This window comes from Chaetomium tenue (genome assembly GCF_020726465.1).
Source record: "Chaetomium tenue strain MPI-SDFR-AT-0079 chromosome Unknown F5144scaffold_2, whole genome shotgun sequence".
NCBI lineage: Eukaryota > Fungi > Ascomycota > Sordariomycetes > Sordariales > Chaetomiaceae > Chaetomium > Chaetomium tenue.
This window is the reverse complement of record NW_027117330.1, coordinates 2,097,544-2,120,512: the sequence shown is the minus strand read 5'-3', so window position 1 is coordinate 2,120,512 and position 22,969 is coordinate 2,097,544. Positions and strand designations below refer to the sequence as shown.

The following is a 22,969-nucleotide window of genomic DNA, read 5'->3' as shown; positions in this document are numbered from 1 at the left end:
ATGTTTCTTCTCGGGGGGGTAAAGGAACCAGATGCCGCCGCAGACGCAGGGGAGGGGGGGGAGTGTGCGGGCTGAACTGTACGGGGGCGGCAAAGATAAGTCTACCGGCCTCGCCTCATGAACGGGAACCTTGTAAGGGGGGTGCTTGTCAAGTACGCTCGGCGCTTGTCGTGCGGCAAAAGAGCTTCGGCGGGTAGACGAGCGGCTTCAATAACAGAGCGGCAGAGAGGTGTGAAGAAGCGGTCCGAGGTCAAGTTGTGTATAAGTCTGGGACGCCCGAAACTGCGCCCCCTAAATTACCGCGCAAGTTCTTGCTGTTTCTTTTTTACCGCTCTGGCGCATGCACAATGTGCGTCAACGAGGGAATAGGGTTGCAGAAACCTTGGGAGGGCAAGTGGGAAAAGGAAAGACAAGTACACTGTTGCCACGAGGGTGTGCCGGAAAATAAGACGACCCCAGCCATCGTAGGCGCTTAAATCGGATGGGGCTCGACAGGCGACTGGGCGACGGGGCAAGGCGCCATGGGGCACATATAAAATGAGAATGCCTGTTCACTGCTTGCTCCCTCCTGCGCGCTGTTCGGGTTCTTCACTGCCCTCCCTCTTCGCTTGCACCCTATTGCGCGAATCTGGGAGCAGATGCGGGCCGGCCAGGGCCAAGGGGGGTGTTCTGTGGTCCCGCGGGGGCTGCAGGGAAAGGCAGATGGCAAGATGCGCATTGACTAGGGCGGGACTAGCAGCCGGGGTGTCCTGCGAGTAGAAATGCGGCTTGCGCCTGGGCTGGACGAGACCCTGGTCTGCAGGAGCAGAGAGTGACTTCGATCTGTCCCCATCACTGGTGGGAAGCACAGGATGCCAGGACTTGAGCAGTGCTTTGCAGCGGTCCGCATCAACCGTGGTTGGCTTGCAGCATCCGCCGTACATGGTACATCCAATATTTGCCATAATTCGGTCGCTGCTGCTGGTTTGGCTGTTGACCGTCCCCAGAACCTGCTGCTGGGTTTTGGGCGTTGCTGCTGACGAGGCCGCATGACCTGTTCCCCCCTCGCAGCTGAAGAGGAGGCGGATGCTGGCCGTCTCGCCTCATCTACGAAGTACTGTGGTATTCCCACCAGGTCAACGCTATGGGTTGATAAGGGAACAACAAGTGGCCTTTGAGAGGCCGCCTCGGGGCCGAGAGACCGGGTGTGCCGAACTCCACGATGACAGCGTGGCCCAGGTGGCAGATGTGCTGTCTGAATTGCGAATTGGGCAGCGGTCATGGCGCTGGCATGTCCCGTTGCAGCCCGTCTGTGTGCTCGAGGTTGCCGCGCTGGTCGTAGCGCAAGAGAGATGACCTCCAGAAACTTAAGCGGTACCTTACCTGTGAGGTTGCAACGATCTGCAGGCGGGAACTCTGCCCCGCAGCAGCTGTGCCGTCCATAATCGGGGAAGCACGCAAAAGTGCACTTTTTTTCTTTTGTCTTTTTTTCCTTCTTCTTTTCGTTCGTGTTGACAAAAACCGTTTATTGTCGCAATTGTTGCTCTGTCTCGAGATATTGAAATCGGCTGGTTCCGGGTCAGATGCCAACTCCCAGCACCTTCCGTCCCGTCTCACCTTTCCGTCTGAATGGATCGTGGTTTGTTCCTCGAATTTGCAAGTCGGAGATTCACGATGTGGTTGGTTGTGGAGTGGGGGAGCCACAAGAATTGGCGGCGGGGAGAAGTGGGGAACCACACCTGAGGGCAAGGGTCTTAAGCGCCTTGTCTGGCGATTGGTCGGTAAATCCCTGTTATGCAGCCAATCACGGCTGCTATCACCGTGCTCACAGGGATCCTGTCGCTTTCCCACCCTCAACCTTTCGAAACGTCCCTGCCGTATTGTCCTATTGTTCGTCACTCGAGTCCTTCAAAGGATGGAGGACAATGGAGCAGCTGAAACGAGTCATGAAGCCAGGCCAGTGGCAGTTGATATTTGATATTGCATTTGGATTTGGATTTTCCGGGATTTTACAACGACACTAACCCGACGGTGCCCCTGAAAAGAAAGGGGTTCTGCGATTTGAATGTTTCCCGGTATTTCAGTTACAGAATCCATTCACACTCCCCATTCCCAACCTGGAAACTGGAGACTGGAAACTGGAAACGGCCACTCAAACCTGGAACAGCCGACTGGCCTCCATGGACAATCTGGATGCTAGGTAGCTCGCTCACAGGCTCGAAAACCCCGCTCCTCCTTCCGGTTCGTCCCGCTTCGAGTCGAGCTGGCAATCACTACACAGCAGACCGTCTTTTGCCAGAATCCATGCGGTGAAGCCCGAGTCGGAGTTGAACTTTTTGGTGCTGTTTGAATACGAAGTTCCTGCGGCTTCTGAAACCCCCAAACTCTGGTGTATGTACTACACTGGCACCCCACCATACCGGGCTGCAGGTGCACCCACTTTACCTGAGAATTGCAGATTAAGTCGCATAACCTCAACGGTCTCCCACATTTCTTAGTGAGAGGGCCTCACTCCGGGCCAGACTAGATGAATTTGGGGGTTTTGTCAATGCACAACACCGCTTTCCAATCACATCAAAACAACACGTGCCCCCGAATCGCTCCCGGCAGCTTCGGTGCATCCGTCCCGATTAACGGTTATGCAGCTGCGAGACTTGATTCGCCTTGGCCGTTGTTTCGGATGTGTTCATCGCGGACGGCGCTTCTCGAATCATCCCATCCCCTACCTACGTACATACCTGCACAGCACCCGACCATCGCCAACAATGGCGTGCCGCCGTTCGTCCATAAAATGCTATAAGTGACTCCTTTGCCCCCCAAGCCAACCCCCGCATCGCTGAGGGGTCCGCCAATGGAGGTGGCGGGACGAGGAGGGAAATTCGACCAGCTGCAGGCACGGCGCACTCGCAGGCGATGAAACCCAAAGCAGCACTTCCGGTTGGGTTGCGCTGGGCCCTCGGGTCTTCTTAGGTGACCCCCATCGATCTCCATATCAAGCCATGCATCACGATAGCATCTGCGTCCATACCCACCCTGCCGCCCCGCAAAGCCTCGATAGGATAGGGCGGCCCCCGCCCCCGCGGCCACGAGCTGTGGCCGGGCTGCAAGGTCACGCTTCTTGACACGCCGACCAGGCGGCCACGTTGAGAGGCCCATACCCGACCGCTGGGACCGGTGGCCCTGTGGAGGCCCTGTGTGGTGGGCGGAATCGTGCCTGTGTCGCCCTCTGCGTCGCGTTGCGCCGCCCTCTCCGTCATCGATCAAGCAGAGCCAGTCGCGGCGCCCCGTCCCTGACATGGCCGTATATGCTGTCAAACGTCAGAGTAAAGTGGTTGCATGTGCCCTGGGCAACCGCAAACGAGCCAAATGTCACGTCACCCCATCTGCGTCACGGTTGTTCTGGAAGGCCCACGGCGTCGTCACCCGGCGGTAGCGGTGGAAAGGGAAAGCCTGGGTCTCGGCATCGTCGTTGTCGCCCAGCGTTGGACAGCGTGGGGTTTGTTCCGCAACGTGCGCTTCCGGAATCCCGGATGTTACCGCCGGTCATTGCTCGCATTACCTAGCAGCCTGGGTAGCCATCTAAATTCTAAAGCGGTCAGAAGGTGAGGAGATGACGGTAGTGTACCAAATTATGGAAGATGACAGTAGATGATGACTTACAAATAGGTCAATTGACCTTCCACCTCGGGCAGTGACCCGATTGCAACATGAATGATGTCAAAAAACTCAATGATGTCCCGATGTCCCGATCTGGTCTGGCAATCTCAAATTTGATGGACCGGGGGAGGGCCTGAAAGGTCAAAGCGGAACCGGCGGGAAGGGAGCTTTGGCCTCTTTCCTCATCCCCGCATGCAGGGCAAGCAAGGGCGGGGCCGACGGCAGCTTCCTTTTCATCCCATGTCGAGCGCAAGGGTTTTCCTTGCACTGTTCCTTCAGCACATCAAAACATCACATCCCGTCTTGCATCTGTCAGTGAAGCTTGTTGGTTCGTGCCAGTGACTGCAACGGGAATGACGGGGGAAAATAACTATGGTCATGCTTGGGCCGTGACGGCCCGCGGGAGCACGGTGACCTTGCGCATCGCAATCTAAACGCACCACACACGAACATGGCATCAGCATTGCTTTCTCGGACTACTGCTCTTGGATACAACGCAACGCAACCACTCACACAGCGTCGTGGCCGAGTTCGGGCTTTCTCAACCCTCCTTTTCGAGTTTCTCAGACTTGGACCGAGCAAGAACACGCCGCCATTGGCCTCTTCCCCGCGTTGATTGAGAGAGAAAATCAGAAAATCAGAAATCTCGAACTCGCTTGCCTCTGCAGGATCTCGCAAAATAACGTTACCCGTATCGTGTAATTCGGCATCACACCACCTCCGCGACGCTGACAAACACAGGAGGACCTCGGGTACACCAGCACACTTACTACTAGCGAATTCCTGCCGCTTGCCATCCACCGAAGGTGCATGCAGTGCAAGCCGTGCAAGCCGTGTAAGCTGTGCAGTGCAGTGCAGCATGGATCATGCAAACCCATCATGAACAACTTCCCCAATTCGAAGTCACCCACCTCGCATCGCATGAACATCAATATGAACGAATGAACTCCAAGACCTGCAGCCCCGGTCTCGGGTCCCTTACCCAGTCACCCCTTCGTATTTTCCGCCCACCAGTAACTGAGTGGTTGTGTCACGAGTTCAAGCCTCAAAGAGCCACCCCTCGACGCCTCAATCGTCACCTCAGCTCGAGATCCTCCCCGTCTCGAGTCCGCATTGTCTGTTTTGGTCCACTTACAGCTTCACCGCTCGCGCTGTCTCACCCCCCTCACCCCTCATCGGTTTGTACAGACGACAACTCACCCACCAAAGGAACGTGACGACCGAGTGCGCATGTGCAGCTCGCCGCCAGCACTCCGGAGCGGAAACTCGTTTTGCTCTTCGCCAAACTCCTGCCAGTAGCCGACAGCCGGGTGCCGGCTCCGGCTTGGTGGGGAACAGCTTCCATTTGTTGAACAGTGACAAAGGACCGAGGAGAGAAGTGGATTGTCAAAAGCCCACCGTGATTCGAGCCGGACAATCTGTGGCGTCGATTGGTTCTTTGTGCACTGCGCGGAAAATCGACTGCATGCCGGCGGATCACACAACTCGAAAAGGGATCGATTTAAACGCCAAGCAAGGTGACATGCCGCCACAAGACTCGATCACGCTGATGCGATTGATCACGGGCTTGCCGTGGGCACTTCATTCGAAACTGGAATGGAAGGATTCCACTAACGAATTGAATGTTTTCGGTCCTCCTTCTAGTTACCCCCCAACCAGAGACAGCAAAGCTTTGGAATGGCCTGCTCATCTCTCTCATTAAGCAGCATCTCGTTCGGGACATCCGTGCGCATTGATCTTATACGCCGAGCCATATGTAGTACGGCCGTTCTCCCTGATCCCCGTCGATCTTAAAAGAAGAAGCATGAGACAATATCATAACTTCCGCTTGTTAAGCCCTGCCGCCGTGCCGATGAGCCAAACTCAAAACCCACTCACTCGGCCGCAGTCAGCGAACAACTCCGGGGAAGAGACGCAGATGCAGTGATGATCGCCACGGCTTATCCGTTGTTGGCGCCAACAAGACTCCTGATCCCTGCCAGCATTGGCAACGGCCAGGACCACAGGACCAAAAGGGCCATGTCGGTTTGCCCCCTAACCCCAAAAAGACGGCGGATTCTAAGCTGATCGCGCGTTCCGGCCTGGATCGGGCCGCATGCCCATCACACGCTAAGCCTGAGAGCTGAGCTGAGGCTCATATCACGCTCGGAAGTGGCAAAAGTTCCTTCCAACACCAATAACCACTTCATCACAAGCCCCGGGGGGCTCCGCAGTCAGCTTGAGATGATCACCACGTGGTGTAAACGTTGCCTCAACCCTCAAAGTGCGACCGACGCCATGAATACCCTCGCTGGTCTCTTGCGTCATGCTCGGCAGGATCAGAAATGAGATGCTCGCCAAATGTGACGAGAACATAGAGGACTCCACTCAATCGGCGCCTGACCCTTTGTTAATTCAACGGCTTCATTAATAACCAAAAACTCGCCGAGCAGACATGGTTGTTCGGTCACAGATGGGGGCCAGGGTTTGAACATCGACAGATCAATGTATAACTCATCACCATGTAACGATACTAGTACAGGGTCATGGGCTGGAAAAAACGGAGTGACAAGTGGCGACGGCCGAGCCCCGAGCGGAAGCGGCAACGGACACTTCAGGAGAGGTATTACTTCGTCTAGGGTTATCGACGAGTGGCCAGGATCCGCCAACGGGCGGCTCCAGAAACGTTTCGACTAGACTCTCCAAACTGCACCATATCATTTGCCGTATCTGATTCCTATGTAATGCTGTAGCTCCATAGGCCCAGACTGAGAGCTCGTGAGGTGGAGATGTGCATATCGTGCCTGTTGTAATATCAAATTGAAACTGTCGCGAAGCCCACTAGGGCTCCAGATCGCGGAGGGCGAGTCCCAATCCAAGTCATTCAACTACCCAGCCCACTATCCGAAACCATTTTATACAGTACGTGTAAATAGTAGCAGAGCCGTCCTTGCTATCCATATTATCCGAAGTCAGGGAGGTAGAATTCGGCAGCACAAGGTTTACCCCCAGCGTGGCATACGGTCCCGATTCTGCGGCACCTCGATGGCCTGTGAGGGCCACGTAAGGCGATAGTTAGGCTCGTAGGTCTACTCATAACACTAGACCACCAAATCAGAGGCGTTCGAGCCTGACTCGTTACCTGGGAACTTTTCTTTTCTTCAAGACGTCTCATGGCAGCAGTGACGTAAAGCTTCGTCCCATCACCACCCGATGTCGCCACCTCTACATCACCACCTACCAACACAATGACTAGTAACAAGGAAGAGCATGCCTTCCTTCTAGTATGGCGGTAATTGATTCATTGTAGATAGGTACTCTGAGTCGTATATATAGCAGCCTCACGCAGCTTCTTCATGTCCTTCTTCTCGACACTGTGTCTCGTGATGCCGGCCACGAGTCATGTTAGCTTCAGCAGGAACTTTCAGCGCAGAGTCAAACATAGTAACACGACGCACATCATGTATTAGTTACTTGCAAATAACTGTAGTTTCTCTCGAACCCATTGTGCTCTTTGTAATACTCCTCTTTAGCTCCTAGCATCAAGGTGAAGTGCAAAGATACCACCCCATAGCGGGAGTGGCTGCCTGTCGAGATCATCAGATGTCGATGACAAGCACCAGTAGATCATAAAGGAGGTTACAGGAAACTAAAGATCTTTCCGAGGAGCGTGATGGAGCTTCGTCGCACATACCTACCGCGTCGTTCGGGCAGAGGATACATACACCCGGGGGGCCAAAGACAATCCTGCCATGGAGGTTGCAGGTGGTGGCTCGTTGATTCTTTTGCTATGCTTTTGCGAAATGGGGGTTATATCATACTGCTCGATTGTACTGGCTATTATTTCAACAACACTGGCTTTATGTGAACCAGTGTCCTCTGGCTGGGCCCGTGGGCGGGTTCAGTTGTATATCGGACAGAGGGTTGGAATCTCACATCAGACCACCTCGTGAATAAAATATATCAGAGCATTCGTATTGCTGCATTCTCGCCGGAGACACTGGGCCTTGAGTTCCTGGGCCTTGAGTTCCTGGGCAGCTTCACCGATGACCGTGGCGAGCTATCTGCGACAAGTGTGTCGACGGGTGAGGGACACGAGACGTGAAAGGCACCGCTTTGCGCCCTAGGGCCCTCATCCTTCTTCCCCCTTGTGAGAATTGTTTCCTTATGTTCTTCTTAACGGGAGTAAATGCTTAGAGGGTAAGTGTTGGTCACTTTAAGAACTTCCAAGGTCAAGTCCTGCTGGGACGGTAGGAGGGAAGGGTTGGGATAGGACATCGCCCACACCTACCCTAGAAGATGAGACAATCTAGAATACGAGCTTAACGCACATATGCCATGAAAGATTTCCCCTCATATCCCCAAAACCTCAAAGCTCGACGGGTCGTTGTTCTGCCCCCATCCACCCTCCCAAGGTAGGTTCCCGGTCGTGGCAAGGGGAGGTTGAATCGTGACCACATCAAACAAGATCTAGTTCAGAGTAGGTAGCAATACGGGAGATGCCATAACCCGCACAACTCCACGAGCGTATGGGCCGTCCCGGTATCAACTAACACCATCCGCCGGCGAAGTGCTGTCGAGAAGTCTTGGCCGGAAGAAGCGGGAAAAGTGAGTCCACCAATGAAGAGGACGATGAAAGGAACTCTCGTATCGGGAAACAACGACGCCTTTTATCATGTTAGCTATCTATGCCGAAAAGGAGAATCCAGCTTCGGAATACCGAGCCTATCTTGTGGTATCTCGACAAGATATCTAGGCTGCCGTAGTTGTCGGCGTTGTGGTCCCGGGTGCGGTTCGCGACGACAGGTTGACGCGGTTGCAAGCGCGCGTCTGCGGCTAACTTGAGTCTTGTGTTGTCGCTAACAACCTGGAAGGCAACGTTCAAAGAGGTAACATTGAGAGAGGTCACAAGTGGAGGTGGAACTACGACTGACTGACTGACTTACTTCAAGCGTGGCCATCAAGGGAAGAGTTAATGTCTGACAATCACCGGCAATGAGGATCTTGAGGCTGATGTGATTGATGGTAACCATCAGATTGAGACTATCTACTATACTAGCTAATATCTACCAGAGAACCAAGCCCTGAGCAACCAACCCCCTTCCAACCAAGCTACTTCTCGGCAGCCGACCCAACGATACAGAAAACGGGGTATCACCACGGTATAACAAAAAGTAGGGGTATCCAAACCAAAAATAGTAAAATGCAAAAAAGACAAAAACTCCAGATGCCGATGATCCCATATGCCAATATGTTCCAGTGTGTACTGAACCTGTGTAAGTGCAAATAACCCCCAACTTTTTTGATAGCCCCCGTGGTATGTTTTGCAACCCGTTTGTTCCCAGTTCCTGAAAATGCTTCATTCAAATGCTCAGATGCCGCTTTGGTCCCGTAGGATAGACAAAAAAGGAAAGAAAAAGTATTAAAAAAAAGTTGGCCCGACGATGGCTGTAGCGTCGGTGAGTCGGGGTTGAAGTGCCGTCCCACCGAGCCGGTGAGCTCACCGCTTATTAAGCCCGGACATGATTAAAAAAAAGTTTGCGATGAGAACGAGCCCTCAACCAGCCTGTGGCAAGGATGAATGGCAGAAGAAGAAAAGTCGGTTCGAAAATGAAGCGCCGAATGGGGGAAAAAGATGCAGAAAAAGAATGCTTCGCAAACGCTCTCCCGGAAAGGAAATCGGATGCCGAACTGGCGGGGCCGGGGTTGCCGATCAGAGTGTCCAGACCAAGATCTGCCCCAGGTGGAGGAGGGCGGGTCTCTTATTGGTCGATCCCATTGTGTGGGCGGATGGGCGGGTTCGGGTACGTCTCGGCAATTTGCCGGTTGTGCGCCTGTGATTGCAGGCGGTGAAGGCGCGGAACGAAGGCCCGGCTCACGGGCCGTTTTTTTCTTGGGTGATGCCCCTCCACCAACCCGTAGATTTTGGTTCCCAGAGCCCGTGCTGAAATCCTTCCCAGTTGAAGAGAGAGGGTATTTTCTGGGTTCGGTCGGTGCGCGTCCGAGCACCCCGACCGGTTGAAATCTCTGTCTCGCTGTGCCGAAACTTGGCTGTTGATGCTGTAGTCCCCGGGCGACGCTTCGGTAAGCAGGCCCGAGGCCAAGGGAACCGAACACTTGAAAATGTGTGCGAAGCTTGGCTGATTTTGCCAAGATGCACTTCTCGGTAGAACTTTCCGGAAGGTGTGTGCATCTGTCCCGGGCGACGGGATAATTGCTGGTAATCAACAGTGGATGTTGATGACGAATGCCCGAATGCCCGAGGATGAGTCAATGCTGGATTGATTTCTGTCGCCATGTGTTAGTCCAACTTCCTATCTTGGCCCGTGTCGGCAAGCTTCGGGTAATGCACTGCTTGCTTGGTCGCACATGGGAAAATGCGATAAGATATGCACTTACCGATCGGGGGTGGAGCTGCCGCTATCAGCACCCGCATGTGGGGAGCCGCTCGCTCACTCAGCCTCGGTGATGGTAGTCATGGCCGAGAGCTTGCTCTTGGTCGCCTTCTTGGCCGAGGCCGAACGCTTCCCGGGACCCGGTCGCCGCCGCCGCTGGTCCTGCTCGGCCTGCCTCCGTCGCATCTCCTTCTCGGCCAGGGCGATCTTCCTCATCTCGCGCTGGTAGGCAAGCTGCTCCCTTTGCAACTGGAGGAACTCGGCTTCGGTAAGAACTGGTGCCGCCGGGGAGTGGGCGGGCGAGGCGCTGCCTTGGCTGCTCGAGACGCTGCAGGCGTCGTCCTCGAACACGTCCATAAACAGCTCGTCGTCGGTGATGTATGACGTCGCCCGCTCATAAGACTCGCCCTCTCCGAGAGATGACCTCCTAGGCCACGAGGGAAAGGCGCACTCCGGGTCGGGTCCCCGCCGAGAAGAGGATCGCGGTGCAATATCCATAGGCGAGGCCATGTTGCTGGATGTGCTGCGGGATGTGAAGGAGTCGAAAGAACTGCTCGATGAGCTCGATGAGCTCGAAGAGCCGTAAGAACCAAACCCGAACATGGTGATTTTGTGTTGTGTAAGACGCGTGTTTTTTTGCTGGTGTGGGATGACGTGTGTGCCTGGTTGAGGGTTGTTGTGGAGCTAGGTGGATTACTGTTATTGTTTCAGGGTACTGGCCACCGACTGATGATGTTGTTGTAATGGAGTTGTTGAGGCAAATCGGGGAGGCAACGATGCAGAGAGATGGGATGAAGGTCCTCTTATATCCAGAGATCGTGGGGTGGAGAGTGGGTGGGAAGGCAGCAAGGGTGGAGGTACCTGGGCAGTCCCAAAAGCCAGGATTGCGTGGGGCAGAATAAATGTGAATGCCGAGGGGGTCAAAACGGTGACTCGGGAAAGCAAAGTAAGGGGGCGTGTGTGTTGGAAGGGGCCCCTGACACACCGGGGGGAGGCGGGATGTGGCACGCGAAATTTGACAAGGTACTTTTGGCTTCGGACGCTGCTGGTCGTCGGGTTCGCACCCGCGGGGGATGCATCGTGACTCCCCCCAAGGTACCTAAATCCTCGCCAGCACCCAACCAACAGGGCTGCCTGGGGGCGGTACGCCCAACCACGGCCCCCTTCTCGAATTTCGAATGGCCCGGATTGGTACCGGGAGAGCCCCCACGCATACGCTTGGACAAACAGAAGCTGCCCTTTTGCTCACCGCACACGCCGCACGCCCAAGAACAAGTTGCGGTGTCTGACCGCCATCCGTCCCTCGCATTTCTTTCGCACCCACAAAAAGAGAAAAAATATACGTTTTTGTCCTGGGGTGTGCGTCCGGCTTACAGATTACTGGCGCACAACCATAAGCTCTGCTACCACGTCGGCCTTGTGTGCTGGATTTGAAATCGGGATTGGGTCGGACAAAGACAAACTGGGAGTCACTCGGAGCCTATCGCAACGCCGCCCCCATACACGAGGAACGCCCGTGTCAGCAACTCGGCGTGCCCCCCGAATCCGGGGGCTGAGCTGGGGAAGAAAGGCCTCTTCAAACGAGGCCCAGAGGCCCAGAGCCCAGCGCCCCGGGATCTCAGGTATCTTGGGCAGCGTTTTGTAAAACGGCCCAACCCTTGCCCCCCTTCCGTTATGGTTTCTCATGAATCGCGCGCTTCTCCCCTGCTCCGGGCCCGTCTCCGTCTTGCCGAGGGCAAGGGTTCAAAGTTGGGACGGTCGGTCTGGGGGCTCACCCTGGACGCCCCTTCCCCGGCTTGGCTCCCCGGGAGATCAAAGCCCCCTGTTACCCCATGATTTCCGACGCCCAAAGCTGCCACAATCGCGCCTCACCGCCTGGGGGGTGACGGCAAACTGCGCGACGAGTCACTTTTGGTTCATCTCGAGGCGATGTGCATAGAAACAAACAAACAACACCACAGGCCTAGACGCCTCTCGGGCGTAACGGTGAGGGAGGCGGCAGCGAGTTATGACTACCGCGTCCAAGTGGCGCTGTTCTATTGCAAACATGGTGTTGCTTGTTTCGATAGGAATGGTTGTCTTGATTGTCTCGGCTCGGCTGCTTGCTTTTCTCTCCCCTTGGATGTTGGCCCTCCTTTGACTTATCACCAACGCACAAACCAGTTGCCGCACAAACTCGAGCCCTGACTGGTGGCTGCCTACCAAACCCACCAAGCCCACCAACAAACCAGAAACATGCTTTGCTTGCCCTCCATCCCGTTTCGCTCACCTTGTCCGGCACCGGGACACCGGCCAAGAGCCCGACGAGACACACCAAACCACCTAACTAAATGAAATCAGGTTCGCGGGCATCAAAAAAAGGACAGCGAAACAAGTGGCCGCCAACCCGCATGTTTTTTTTGGGGGGTTGTGGTGTGGGCGTTGTCCATGTGTGCTGAAGGCGCTGCCGTTGTTGGTTGCGGCGGCTGTTGAAAATAGCTTTTGCGGGCGGGAGGGCGGGCGAGCGGGCGAGCCCTGTTTTCCCACGTTTGCCAACACCAAGGTGCAGTCTTCGCTGTCCAACTCACCCACCTCACCGCAATCCCGAAAGCTGCCCAGACCCGGTGACGACGAGGTGGCATGCAACGTCACCGTGACCCCTCACGTTGGGCTCACAAAGTCTCATGTGGGCGGGCATGTGTTTATATTTTTTACTGGTTTTTTCCTTGCCTTATTGCGGCATGTTCGCATCTGAGAAAAATCACGCGCAACAAGCGATGCTTTTACTACCAACCCACCTATCTACCTGCCCACCTACCCACCTACCCGAAAAGACTTTGGGCCTCCGTTTTGCGACGGTATCACGATCGCAAGGCAGGTGTGCGTATCGGGCAGCTGGCATGTTGTAATCGTGGGCGAGTGAGGTTGAGTGGTTACATGCAGGCGGGCGCAGCCCTATGTCCAGACCGACCGGCGAACAATCGAAGCCCGTTTGTGTTCGTTCTGTCGCGTATAGGGCTGCCTATCTAGCCGCCCGCTCCCGGGAATAGAATGCCATGCCGGCGTAGGCGAATCCCGCCCTGCGGCGTTGAGTCAGACTGGGGAAACACAGCGCCGTCGAGAGAAGCTGCTGCTTACTGTGTGGGAGTTACCTCGACTTCCGTTTACATCATCTCACCTTACCGATCGCTATCTCCTCGTACCGAAGATAGGAGGGGATACGCATCATTATTAATCGGGAAAGGCAGGTGGGAGGGGGGACCGAAGTTCGGAGGCAACGTTCGCGACCGTAGATTTTCGGTTGCGACAGAACCGTTACGGGCGTGAAAAGGCGGATTTCGGCAGTTTGCCGGTGTGGCTTCCGATGATTGCGTTATCCGCTCTCTGTATTGCACTTTTTGGCGGACAGTGTGTTCAAACAACCTGGAATCGGCCGAAATGCGGACAGCCCTGCTGCATCCGACCGCCGATAACGCCAATCCAAGATGGCAAGTCGAGATAAACTTGATAAACTCGATATGCAAGCCTCACCGTCTTCTTCCCGGATGATTTCTGATTGATTCCGCGGCAACTGAATCAGACAGCGCTTTGTTTGAGCTGAGCTCTGACGAGGGCTTTCCAAGGTCGAGGTGCTTACCGCATTTGGGCATTTTGCACACCGTCTACAAATCTAGCAAAACTTAGCAAATTTAGCAGATCCAGTTCCCCTCACCAACGCACTCCCGGGCCTCACCTTGCTGCAAGGCGAGCTGAGTTGTCCCGTTTGGGCGCATTAGACTCCCCAGACCGCTTGTCCTGGAACTGCACTTTCCAGCTCTGGACCCCCCATCCTGCATGATGTGCTGCTGGCTGCGGGTGTGGTGTGTGACATACCTACACACACCACAGTCCAGTCCAGCACAGTAAACGGAACGGACCAGTCGGTGGGTTCGCCCCGGGGAAGCGGCATGCGCCAGATGGACCGGAATGCGGATCCGACCCGCCCTAACGCTCCTAGCCTGACCCGCTAGTCGGCGAACGGCGCTCCGCTCCTCAGGGTGCCACGCTCCCCCGGATTGACCGTCGAGGGCGGCCGGTGTGTCTCGAACGGTGTGCCCACAGGATCGCGGTCCAGCCCGCACCAGGCGCCGCTTATCAGTGGGTTTCTGAAGGAAGATCACGATAGCGCTTGCACGCGAACAGAAGGTGGCAAAGACTGAGTACGAGGTCTTATCACCACGAGGCCGAGGCGGTGATTAACCCGCCGTCGTCGTGGGAATTTGGAATTTGGGAAGGCGGGGAGCGCAATTCCGGTCTTTTCTTTTTCGCATCCCCCAAACCCCCCATCCCCATGTCGATAGCGGCCAGGCCATTTCGCGATGGAGGACGAAGCTGACGCGAGGGACGGGGAAGCAGGGATGAAACATGGCTCGGATCCACAGCCTACCAAACCGGTGGGAACCCGGGCTCACCGGGGCTACCGGGCTAATTAGCCAAAAAGAAAACAACAAGGACAGCTTTTTGTCCCATTTCCTTTTTATTCCTTTTTCTCCTCGAAACCCATCACGGTTGGATGGGAATCTCCGCCGGATGACAGGTCGAGAATGCCCCGGGTGCGGTTCCGCGACAGCCGAATCGGCATATGCAGGTCGTCGTGCATCTGGCACACGATAAATCGAAACAAACACTGACTCGTCATCTTTACCCTCGTCCGGGGAAGCTGACCAGCCGTTCCAGCTGTGCTGACGGGGCGTTCAACCGTTCGTTCAGGGGGGACCGGGGAACCGACCCGGACAAGGAGTCCAAGCGCAAATCTGCAATCTGTTCGTCGAGGCTATCCGGTGAGCCGGCTGGCCGGTCAGTCCCAGAAAACTCAAAAAATGCACCGATTAGGACGACCAGGGCTCGCCTCTCCCCCCTGGCCTGGCTGAGATGCGACAAAGAACGACAAAACCACCCATGTCAACCATGCTTTTGGACCGGGGCCCCGGACGCCGGAACCCTCGCCGCGGTCGGCCCGGCCGTTGGCTCCCCTTGTCCTGTCGTCGGCGCATTACCCCCGAGATGGCCGGGCGAAGAGATTTTCTCGGGGTTTCACCGTTTTGCAGAATCTGCAATCCGAACTCCTGGGCTCGGTTGCCTCCGTCGGTAAATGAGGTCTCCACGACGACAACCTTGATCCCTCACCCCCTAGCGTTGCCTAGGTCCCAAACGACCGGACCACCGGGACGGGGCCTCTCCCTCGCCTGCGCTGGGCGAGCTAGGCAACGGCTTTTTCCACAGCTTCCTTTTTTCATTCCAAGGACTTGCTTGTTTAGGCGAAAAAGCCCCCTTTCCCACCCTTGCTTTCGACAAACCCCAGCTGCCTAGCTCAGGGTCGGCTCCGTCTTGTCCCAAAACGCTGGGTAAGTATGTACCTTGAGGGTCCAAACCCAACCCCCCGGCGCGCGCGCGCGCTTTAACTTCCCCCTGAAATCAACGTCGCTATCTCCGGGGCGCTGGGCTGGGAGGGAGGCGAAGAATCTCCCCAGAGGTTTGGATCCGCGGGAGAAAAAAGAAAAGCTGCCCGCCACCGTGGGCGCGGCGCGGCGCGCGTGGGATGAAATCCCCGAATCGGGCGAGGGGGGCGCGTGGGGAAGGCTGGGCGACCGAGTGGCTGAGAATCGGCGCCATGGGGGCGGCAGCCCAACGAGCCAACCTCCAGCCCACGTGTTTGGGATGGAGCCCGCCGAGCTTGTCCCCCCCACCACCAACCCGCGCGGTTTGGGGTTGCTGAGAGGAGGGTGGGGGGCGGATGGCTTCGGTGTGGCGGCGGGGTGAGTTTACTTTTGGTGTTGGGTTTGATGGTGATCGGTGTGTGGTTTGAGACCCTGAGGTTGGGTTTGAGACACGGGATTGAGCTGTTTTCACATCGTTGCTAGTGATGGGGGGTTCTGGTGGCTCGGTAAGGTGTCAGCTGTCGCGTCTCGGCGCGCTCATTTTGGAGGAGTGCGGGTTTAGAGATTGGGGTTTGATGGCACAGAACGGTTCGTGGGGTTGCACGTGCGGGAGAAGGCGTGATCGCATGGCGGAGTTGCAACACTTTGATTTCTTTCTTCGTCGGGGAAGTAAATTGTCGCCGTCCATGAGTTACGCGTCTCGGTGCTTCCCGTAAGGAGCGCACTTTCACGGCTGACTCGGTGGCGGCCTCTTCACCATCGAAGCTGGTTGCTGGAATCGCCACCAATAATCTTTCTTTTCTTCAGCTTTGGAGGATGATTGGAGAGGCAGTCTCGTTCTCGTCAATGCAAACCAACGAGTTGACGCGCATCGCCAAGCTTCGCCGCCTGCAGGAGGGGCCGCAGGCAGTATCCGACTCCGGGCCCACCCCGAATTGACTCTCCGGTTCGTCGGTGCCAGGCCGGAGAGGTGGACCCCCGAGTCGGGGGCGGGTGGAGTTTGGCCGACTTACACGGGGTGGTTGGTGTGGGCTCCCTCCGCCGTCCAACCACACGCGTCTCGTATCACTTAAAGTCGACAATCCTGTCATTTATTGGGCTTGGTTGCCCTAGCCAGTGTCATCTTTGGCTCAGTCACAATTCGTCAGGAATATCAGCTGCTGCTCCTTCAGGCTCCGTTTCCTCCGTTCTCGAGCGACTATCGTCGTCAGCAGATTGCAGCACGCCAATCTCTTGGGAAACACCACTCATGTTTGGGATGAGTGAGTCACTAGTATCTCGTGATGGAGAGGACTGGACTCGCTTCGTAATGGCGGTTTCACAGAACTGACGAGTCCAAAGTCAGTACAACAATGCAACACCTTCCCTTTCCGCGATAGAGCCATCGAGTATTCAGGCAGTGCACCGCGAGATCCGGCGGGTCGCTCGTGTCATTGATACATTGTCTTTGGCATGCCTAAGAATAACCTGAGGAGTTGCAGTCCGACAATCCTGAGGCGCGCCAATGCGGACGATGCTACCACAGGGCGAAAGGCGAGGGATGCCCAAGGTCCAATCACAGACCGTTGAGGATCCAGATCTCATCACACTGCCGTCGCGACGATAGACGCGTGCAAGAGGGAAATCTCATGAAACTCATGCTTGGGGTTGGACTAATCATCACATCACAGAGTGTCCTTACCCCTCCCTGCCCTCTAAGGGGTGTCAAACAGGAAACTCGTTCGACTTCCTATAGTGAAATGAAACACCCACGCCCACACGTGGTTGCTGTCCTCCAAACAAAAAGCCGCATATCAAGTCCATCACGTTTCTCCTCTCCTCTCTCGCCCCCAAAGGTTTCACCTGAGTGCTCAGTTGCCCTATCCAACCCTAGACTCGACGCCTCAATAACCAATCTATGTGTATTCGTTAAAAACCAACACCCCAAGAAAGAAACAAAAAAATATGACTCGTCCCCCATCCCATCCCCATTTCGCATCAAGCCGCAGAACAAACAGGACTCGAATGAAGCTGAACAATATTGCCCCTCCCGGGGACGCTGAATGTGGTATGTGGTGATGTGACGGCGCCCCCTCCGATCGTTTTCGGGCCAATTGGATGTGATAGCTCACAAAAAGTGCGGGATAACAATGGGCGCGGGGCGCGCGGGGGACGACTCGACTGGGCTTGGCTTTCGCTAAGTTCTGCATGATCTATCACACAATGATAACCTCCGCGGCACGGCAGGAGTCGAGAGTGCGATGTGATCGTTTGATGAGGGGAGTTGGTCCTATCGGGTTGTTTGTTCTGGATTGGGGTCTTGGTGTTTGATCGGATCGGATCTGAGCGGGTGAGGATCATTGACAGCGATGGTTACCTAGGTAGTTTCCGCGGGCGACCGAGATGAACGCCGTTTTTTTGTTGCTCGGCTGGCAGATTCCGTTCAACTAACCAACAGACAAATAGGTGATGAGCTCTGTTTCGGGGTTTGGGTACAGTGCATGTGGGATTTGAGGTCCGCGGGAATTGTACCCGGAATGCACAGTGGTGTGTGCAAAGCTCAACATACGGCGGAGTAAAATCTCTAGAATTACATAAACGTCTGACGGTTCATAAATAAGTATTTATGCTAGTTGATTCACTACATCGAGATGCAATAAATAGCAATGCCGTTTGTTGTGGTGTTTCATGTTACCAGTCTTGACAGCTAGACAGTCATCCATAACCATGCTCGAGCGAGCAGATTTGAACAGTCTTGTGGGTGGATCGATGACCGGTGTCGGGAGGTTACTTCTCAGGGTGAGTGAGACGACTCGAGAAGTGCTTACACGGGGGTTTGACCTTATTTCCATGATGGAAACGTCGGCTAGTAGGGACTTTTGGGTTCTTAACAACCTAACTAGCGAGCTCTCATGTCTAGCTTGCTGGAAAGAAAGGACACTGTTCGTGTTCATATCCAATCTAAAGCATAATGCTCGTGGAATATTCGAGTCTATGTTACAACCCCATCGCTGATTGATTGATCGTTAATCGCTGCTTGGGTATTGGGGCTTAAACAAAAGGGACCGAGGCAACTTCATATAAGATTGATGTAGATGTATCGCGATGACGACTTACAGAGAGAAAGAACTAAAGGAGTAAATAAATAACAAAAGGTATTAACAGATATGTCGGGCGCAGAAAAGCAAAAAGCTCACCACCAAGCCCCATTCCCCGGTGGAATGGAGGTCGGTGGTTACGAAAACTCTTTTTTTTTTTTAGAGTTTTGCGCCGCGAGGGGGAGTCGAACCGGTCCTCTTTCGATTGGTGTCCAACCGGTCCTCCTCCCAATACCGCTGAGCTAAACCGGTGTTCAACTTCAATTGGGAGGAGGCGGTGACAGTGGTCGTGCGGGAACTTGTATATATAGTACTGGCAGGAAGGAGCGGCAGGAGGGGTTGGGCTAGGGGTTGGGATGGAACATAGTGGTACCTAGAATGGAGGACATGGGGAGCCTCGGCTTCAAAGGCTGAGCGAGAAGATGGTAGAACCTAGGATCCCTCTTTCTACTAAGAGCTTGAGGCTCGAGAGGTGATATCTTCTTGTTTTGAGTGTTCAAGGAGCATAGCAGAGAGAAGGGAGAGAACCGTAGGGCAAAATGTCACGAGCAAGCAGCTTCAAACCATTCGGTCAAGAAGGTACCTAGGTGGCTCCGACTGGCACCTTCATGTTACAAGACCCTAACATAACATTCCAAATGGTTACAGAGGACGGAGTACAACCTCTGATGAGTTTGTTAGTATCTGTTACTTGTTGAAGCGAGGCTAGAAAACGTTGTGAAGTTCTATGCTGGGATTATCACTGAACCTAAGAACCCAACTGCCGCACACCTTTACTTACAATCGTAGAACCACAACTGCAAGCAAATCCCCACGGGTCCGAATGACAATGTCGAGGTTGGTCCCCCCTACGGGAATGTATGGGGCGGGAGTTACCATACCCTGCTGGGCTAACTTCTCAAAGTTGCATGGGTCGAGATTGTTCGCCGTCGGCGCGGTCCGTTCAACCTTGTTGACAAAGTGCTTTTGATAACAATGACCCATGATGGCGGTGACGTTGTATCATGGTTAAGGGGTAGCTAAAAGGAGAACCGGAGATGTTGTGTGCAGCACTTGGCCAGCGGGAACCGGGAGCATCACTCGTCCGCAACAACTCTAAATTTCACCCCAAACCCTATGTATATCCCAATAATTGGCCGAAAGTGCCTCGCAAGAAAGATGTGTACGTGATAACGCTCGCGCCAACAAGCGTTATCCCAAACGCCCCAAACGCCGCCATGCCCAATGTCTGTCCCGCTCTTGCCAACAACACAATCCACATCCCCAAGTATTACAACACATACCGCCCCTAACTCCTCAGCGCCTCCAACCGGTTCCGCATCTGATCCATCATGGCCTCGGTATCCTCCTCCTCGTCCTCCTCCTCCACCTGCGCCTGCTGCTTCTGGGCCGGCACCTGCTGCTGCTGTTGCGGCAACGGCACGCTGGGCAACGGTCCCGCAGTCTCCATCCGGTCCTTCAGAATCTCCCCCAGCACCTTATCCACCTCCCCCTCGGCCTCCTCCTCCTCCTCCCCCAACATATCCGCATCATCCGGCAGCACCTCCCCCACCATCTCCTCAATAATCCCCGCCTTCATCAGCTCCACACTCAGCTCCTGCATAGTATGCGCAAACTGCGGCAGCCGAATAAGCGAATTCACATCCTTCATGATCCCCACGCTGGCCTTGATACTCCCCTCAATCCGGCGCAGCGCGAAGGCCTCGCTGACCTGCATCTGCACGCTGGCGAGCTGGGCGCGGCCGGTGACGAGGCGGTCGCCGGCCTTGCGCGTGCGGATCAGCTCACGCGCGAAGTCGCGCACCTCGCGCTGCGCCTGTTTTTGCCGGGACGGGTCGCCGCGCTGCGCCCGCTTGTTGGCCGCGATGATCAGGTTCTTGGTCTTGGTCTCGGTTTGCTTGATGGCGGAGATGTCGCGGTCGAGCTTGCGCATGTTGGCGCGGAGGAGGGCGTTGCATTTTCGGAACTGGAGGTGGGAGGGGGGTTTAGTGTCAGTTATTGAGAGGGGGGGGGGGTGGTGGTTTTGCTGGTTCGGGAAGTAGACGCACTTGGGCTTGGGGGTCTGGCCTCGCGAACATGTTCCTGATCGTCTCCATGGTTGCTGTAGTTGCGGTCGGCCGGTGGCGGGCTGGTGATACTTTTGCTCAATTGATTCAGTGTTTCTGCTTCTTATCGCGGTCACCAAACGTGCTGCCGTGATGGCCGATAGGCAGAACTATCGTCGGTGGTGTTGCGGTCGTGGGCGCTGACGTCGTTGGGATGCCTCGGACCAAGCGTTTGAGCCTCACCGGGCAACCTGAGCGGCTGGGCCAGGGGCTGGGGCAGGCAACCCCGCCTGGCCGTTGGACCCGCAGTTGCGCGGCCCTGAAGCCCCGCCATCTTGCACAGCTGCCGCCAGAACGGACCAAAGAGACGTCTTCTTTTGTTGAAGCCCGTGAATAGTTGATGTTGTTAGTTTGGAATTGGCGCTAAGCTCTATTTTATTAGATTCAGTCCACCATTTATTAGTCCGGCCAGGTCCGTTGCGCAGAACTTCTCGGGCTGCGAGGTTTGGAGGTGAAACCCTCCGAGCCTTCCATCCATGGCAGCAGAACCACCGAGGTTTGTGCGGAATGTCTTTCACGACCCTGGTATACTGAAATAGCTTCGCCGGCAATAATATGGAATGAATACTTTTATGTGGCTCCTAGGCGTTCGAAGAGAATGCATGTATACAATGCCCGGCGGGTTTTGTTGTGCCTGTTTGGACTTCCCCGCTCTTGCCCCTAAGCCACTCCTCGTACGGATGGAGAAAAGCTGAGCAGGGGAAGCTGATGATCTACAAGTAACTATGTACATACATACCTGAGACTAAGGCGGCACGTAGTCTTCCGGAAGCTAGACGGCCATCGAGAACAACACTCAACTTAAATCATGGGATTTAAAATCTAAGCAACTTGCAGGAATGCCTATTCCTGCTCCTAAAGGAAAGCTTAATAGGACTCCCGACCCCACTCACCGCAGCTGTGTTAGGAGGGGGAGCAGCTCAGCCTGAAGATGGCCCGTGCCAGTGAATCTTTGGGCTTCTGGCGAATTCCACCGTCACCCTGCAGCCTCACAACATCCCACCTGGTGCCTTCCTGTCCCGCCGAACTTGAACCTTCGAGTTGACAACTTCCAACTACCACCTCCATTTCACTTCAGGAACAAAACTTCGCTTTCATTACAGCCACTTGACTCCCGGGTACGGTTATAATTCGATTTTGAGTAGCAAAACGTCCGTTTCCAGCAACTGAGCTACCCCTCCTCAGCCCCCTCCACACCAAGCCTTAGAAACACAAACTCATACATTCGTCACCCAACAGATCACAATGGCCGAAACTAAGGTGACACCCGAGGGTAAGTTCGCTTGTCAATTCCTTACGACTATTGTTGTTTTAAACCCAACTTGTGGTTTTGACCCCGGAGCTCGGGTGGTACCCCGCGATTGATTTATTTTCGCTTTGCGCTGCGTGCTAACCACTGTTTGCCTTTGCAGTCCTCTGGGCGCAGCGCTCGTCCAACGTCGATGCCGAAAAGAACTTCGTCTACCTGACCATCAACGTGCCCGACGTGCCCAAGGGGAACATTAAGCTCGACCTCAAGCCGACGGGCCTCTCGTTCGAGGGTCGCTCCGACACGCTCAAGAAGACCTACCATGTCGAGCTTGAGTTTTTCGCCGAGATCGACCCCGCCGAAAGCAAGACCAGCCACACCGCGCGCGATGTCGAGTTGAAGCTGCGCAAGAAGGAACTCGGCGAGACCTACTGGCCGCGTCTGCTCAAGGACGCCAAGAAGGCTCACTTCCTCAAGACCGACTTCGACAAGTGGGTTGATGAGGACGAGCAGAACGAGGCCCCCGAAGACGACTTTGGTGCTAACTTTGGTGGCCCCGGCGGCCCTGGCGGCATGGGTATGGGTAAGTGGTCATGACCTAAACGTTCGTCGTTGTCTTGTTAGCTAACCCTCGCCCATAGGTGGACTCCCAGGTATGGGTACGTATTCGGCGGCATGAGATTCGGACAGGGTCCTACATATTTGCAGACTTGCTGACCACTGTTGCAGGCGGCGGCGACTTCGGCGGCATCGATTTCTCGAAGCTGGGCGGTGGCGCCGGCATGCCTACTGGCGATGAGGACGATGACGAGTCAGACGACGACATGCCGCCACTCGAGGGTGAGGAAGAGCCCGAGAAGGCCGCGAAGGCTGATGATGGCAAGGAGGCGGTTGCCAGCTCTTAAAGGAGGAGGAAGCAAAGCTGTTAGCAGGATCCACCTTCTCGCGTTCTGAAGGCCTCGAGCCTAACACGTCGATATCAGCCCCGGACAAGCGTCGCGGTATGAATACGGATTAGCAAAACGGACTATAAGGCGCTTGGCCCGTGTGGCCCTACAACAGGCGCAGCGGCGGAGCAATCTGATGTATTGAGATCGGTCTATTCCTCTTGCCTCGGCGAATGGAGCTATTC

At 55.2% G+C, this 22,969-nt stretch overlaps 5 protein-coding genes across 5 annotated transcripts; 1 reads left to right on the top strand and 4 right to left on the bottom strand.

The window, feature by feature from the left end:
- Positions 1-2,454: 2,454 nt before the first annotated feature.
- Positions 2,455-3,649, bottom strand: F5144DRAFT_112832 (uncharacterized protein). Its single transcript, XM_066782143.1, has 2 exons — positions 3,640-3,649; positions 2,455-3,565 (listed from the first exon to the last, which is right to left on the bottom strand). The coding sequence occupies exon 2, from the start codon at positions 3,274-3,276 to the stop codon at positions 2,617-2,619; it is 660 nt and encodes a 219-aa protein (XP_066646371.1). The 5' UTR covers positions 3,277-3,565; positions 3,640-3,649; the 3' UTR covers positions 2,455-2,616.
- A 363-nt stretch (positions 3,650-4,012) lies between these two features.
- F5144DRAFT_544946 (uncharacterized protein) lies at positions 4,013-4,981 on the bottom strand (the record flags this gene model as incomplete). The annotated part of the gene is made up of 5 exons (XM_066787330.1): positions 4,013-4,066; positions 4,150-4,298; positions 4,407-4,476; positions 4,619-4,653; positions 4,837-4,981. 5 exons carry the CDS (start codon positions 4,979-4,981, stop codon positions 4,013-4,015), a joined length of 453 nt encoding a protein of 150 aa, XP_066646370.1.
- Positions 4,982-9,796: 4,815 nt separating this feature from the next.
- Positions 9,797-10,771, bottom strand: F5144DRAFT_112806 (uncharacterized protein). The gene is made up of 2 exons (XM_066782142.1): positions 10,015-10,771; positions 9,797-9,903 (listed from the first exon to the last, which is right to left on the bottom strand). The coding sequence occupies exon 1, from the start codon at positions 10,611-10,613 to the stop codon at positions 10,068-10,070; it is 546 nt and encodes a 181-aa protein (XP_066646369.1). The 5' UTR covers positions 10,614-10,771; the 3' UTR covers positions 9,797-9,903; positions 10,015-10,067.
- An 8,764-nt stretch (positions 10,772-19,535) lies between these two features.
- Positions 19,536-20,892, bottom strand: F5144DRAFT_112543 (Snf7-domain-containing protein). The gene is made up of 2 exons (XM_066782141.1): positions 20,532-20,892; positions 19,536-20,449 (listed from the first exon to the last, which is right to left on the bottom strand). The coding sequence occupies exons 1-2, from the start codon at positions 20,577-20,579 to the stop codon at positions 19,772-19,774; spliced, it is 726 nt and encodes a 241-aa protein (XP_066646368.1). The 5' UTR covers positions 20,580-20,892; the 3' UTR covers positions 19,536-19,771.
- A 941-nt stretch (positions 20,893-21,833) lies between these two features.
- F5144DRAFT_544943 (HSP20-like chaperone) lies at positions 21,834-22,742 on the top strand (the record flags this gene model as incomplete). Its single annotated transcript, XM_066787329.1, has 4 exons — positions 21,834-21,861; positions 22,001-22,420; positions 22,491-22,496; positions 22,567-22,742. The coding sequence occupies 4 exons, from the start codon at positions 21,834-21,836 to the stop codon at positions 22,740-22,742; spliced, it is 630 nt and encodes a 209-aa protein (XP_066646367.1).
- Between the last annotated feature and the right edge of the window lie 227 nt (positions 22,743-22,969).

Coding starts and splice junctions, on each gene's coding strand:
- F5144DRAFT_112832 (XM_066782143.1), bottom strand. CDS start 3,276: ATGTCAGGGACGGGGCGCCGCGACTGGCTCTGCTTGATCGATGACGGA.
- F5144DRAFT_112806 (XM_066782142.1), bottom strand. CDS start 10,613: ATGTTCGGGTTTGGTTCTTACGGCTCTTCGAGCTCATCGAGCTCATCG.
- F5144DRAFT_112543 (XM_066782141.1), bottom strand. CDS start 20,579: ATGGAGACGATCAGGAACATGTTCGCGAGGCCAGACCCCCAAGCCCAA. Junction 20,450..20,531: donor GGCCAGACCCCCAAGCCCAA/GTGCGTCTACTT, acceptor TCCCACCTCCAG/TTCCGAAAATGCAACGCCCT.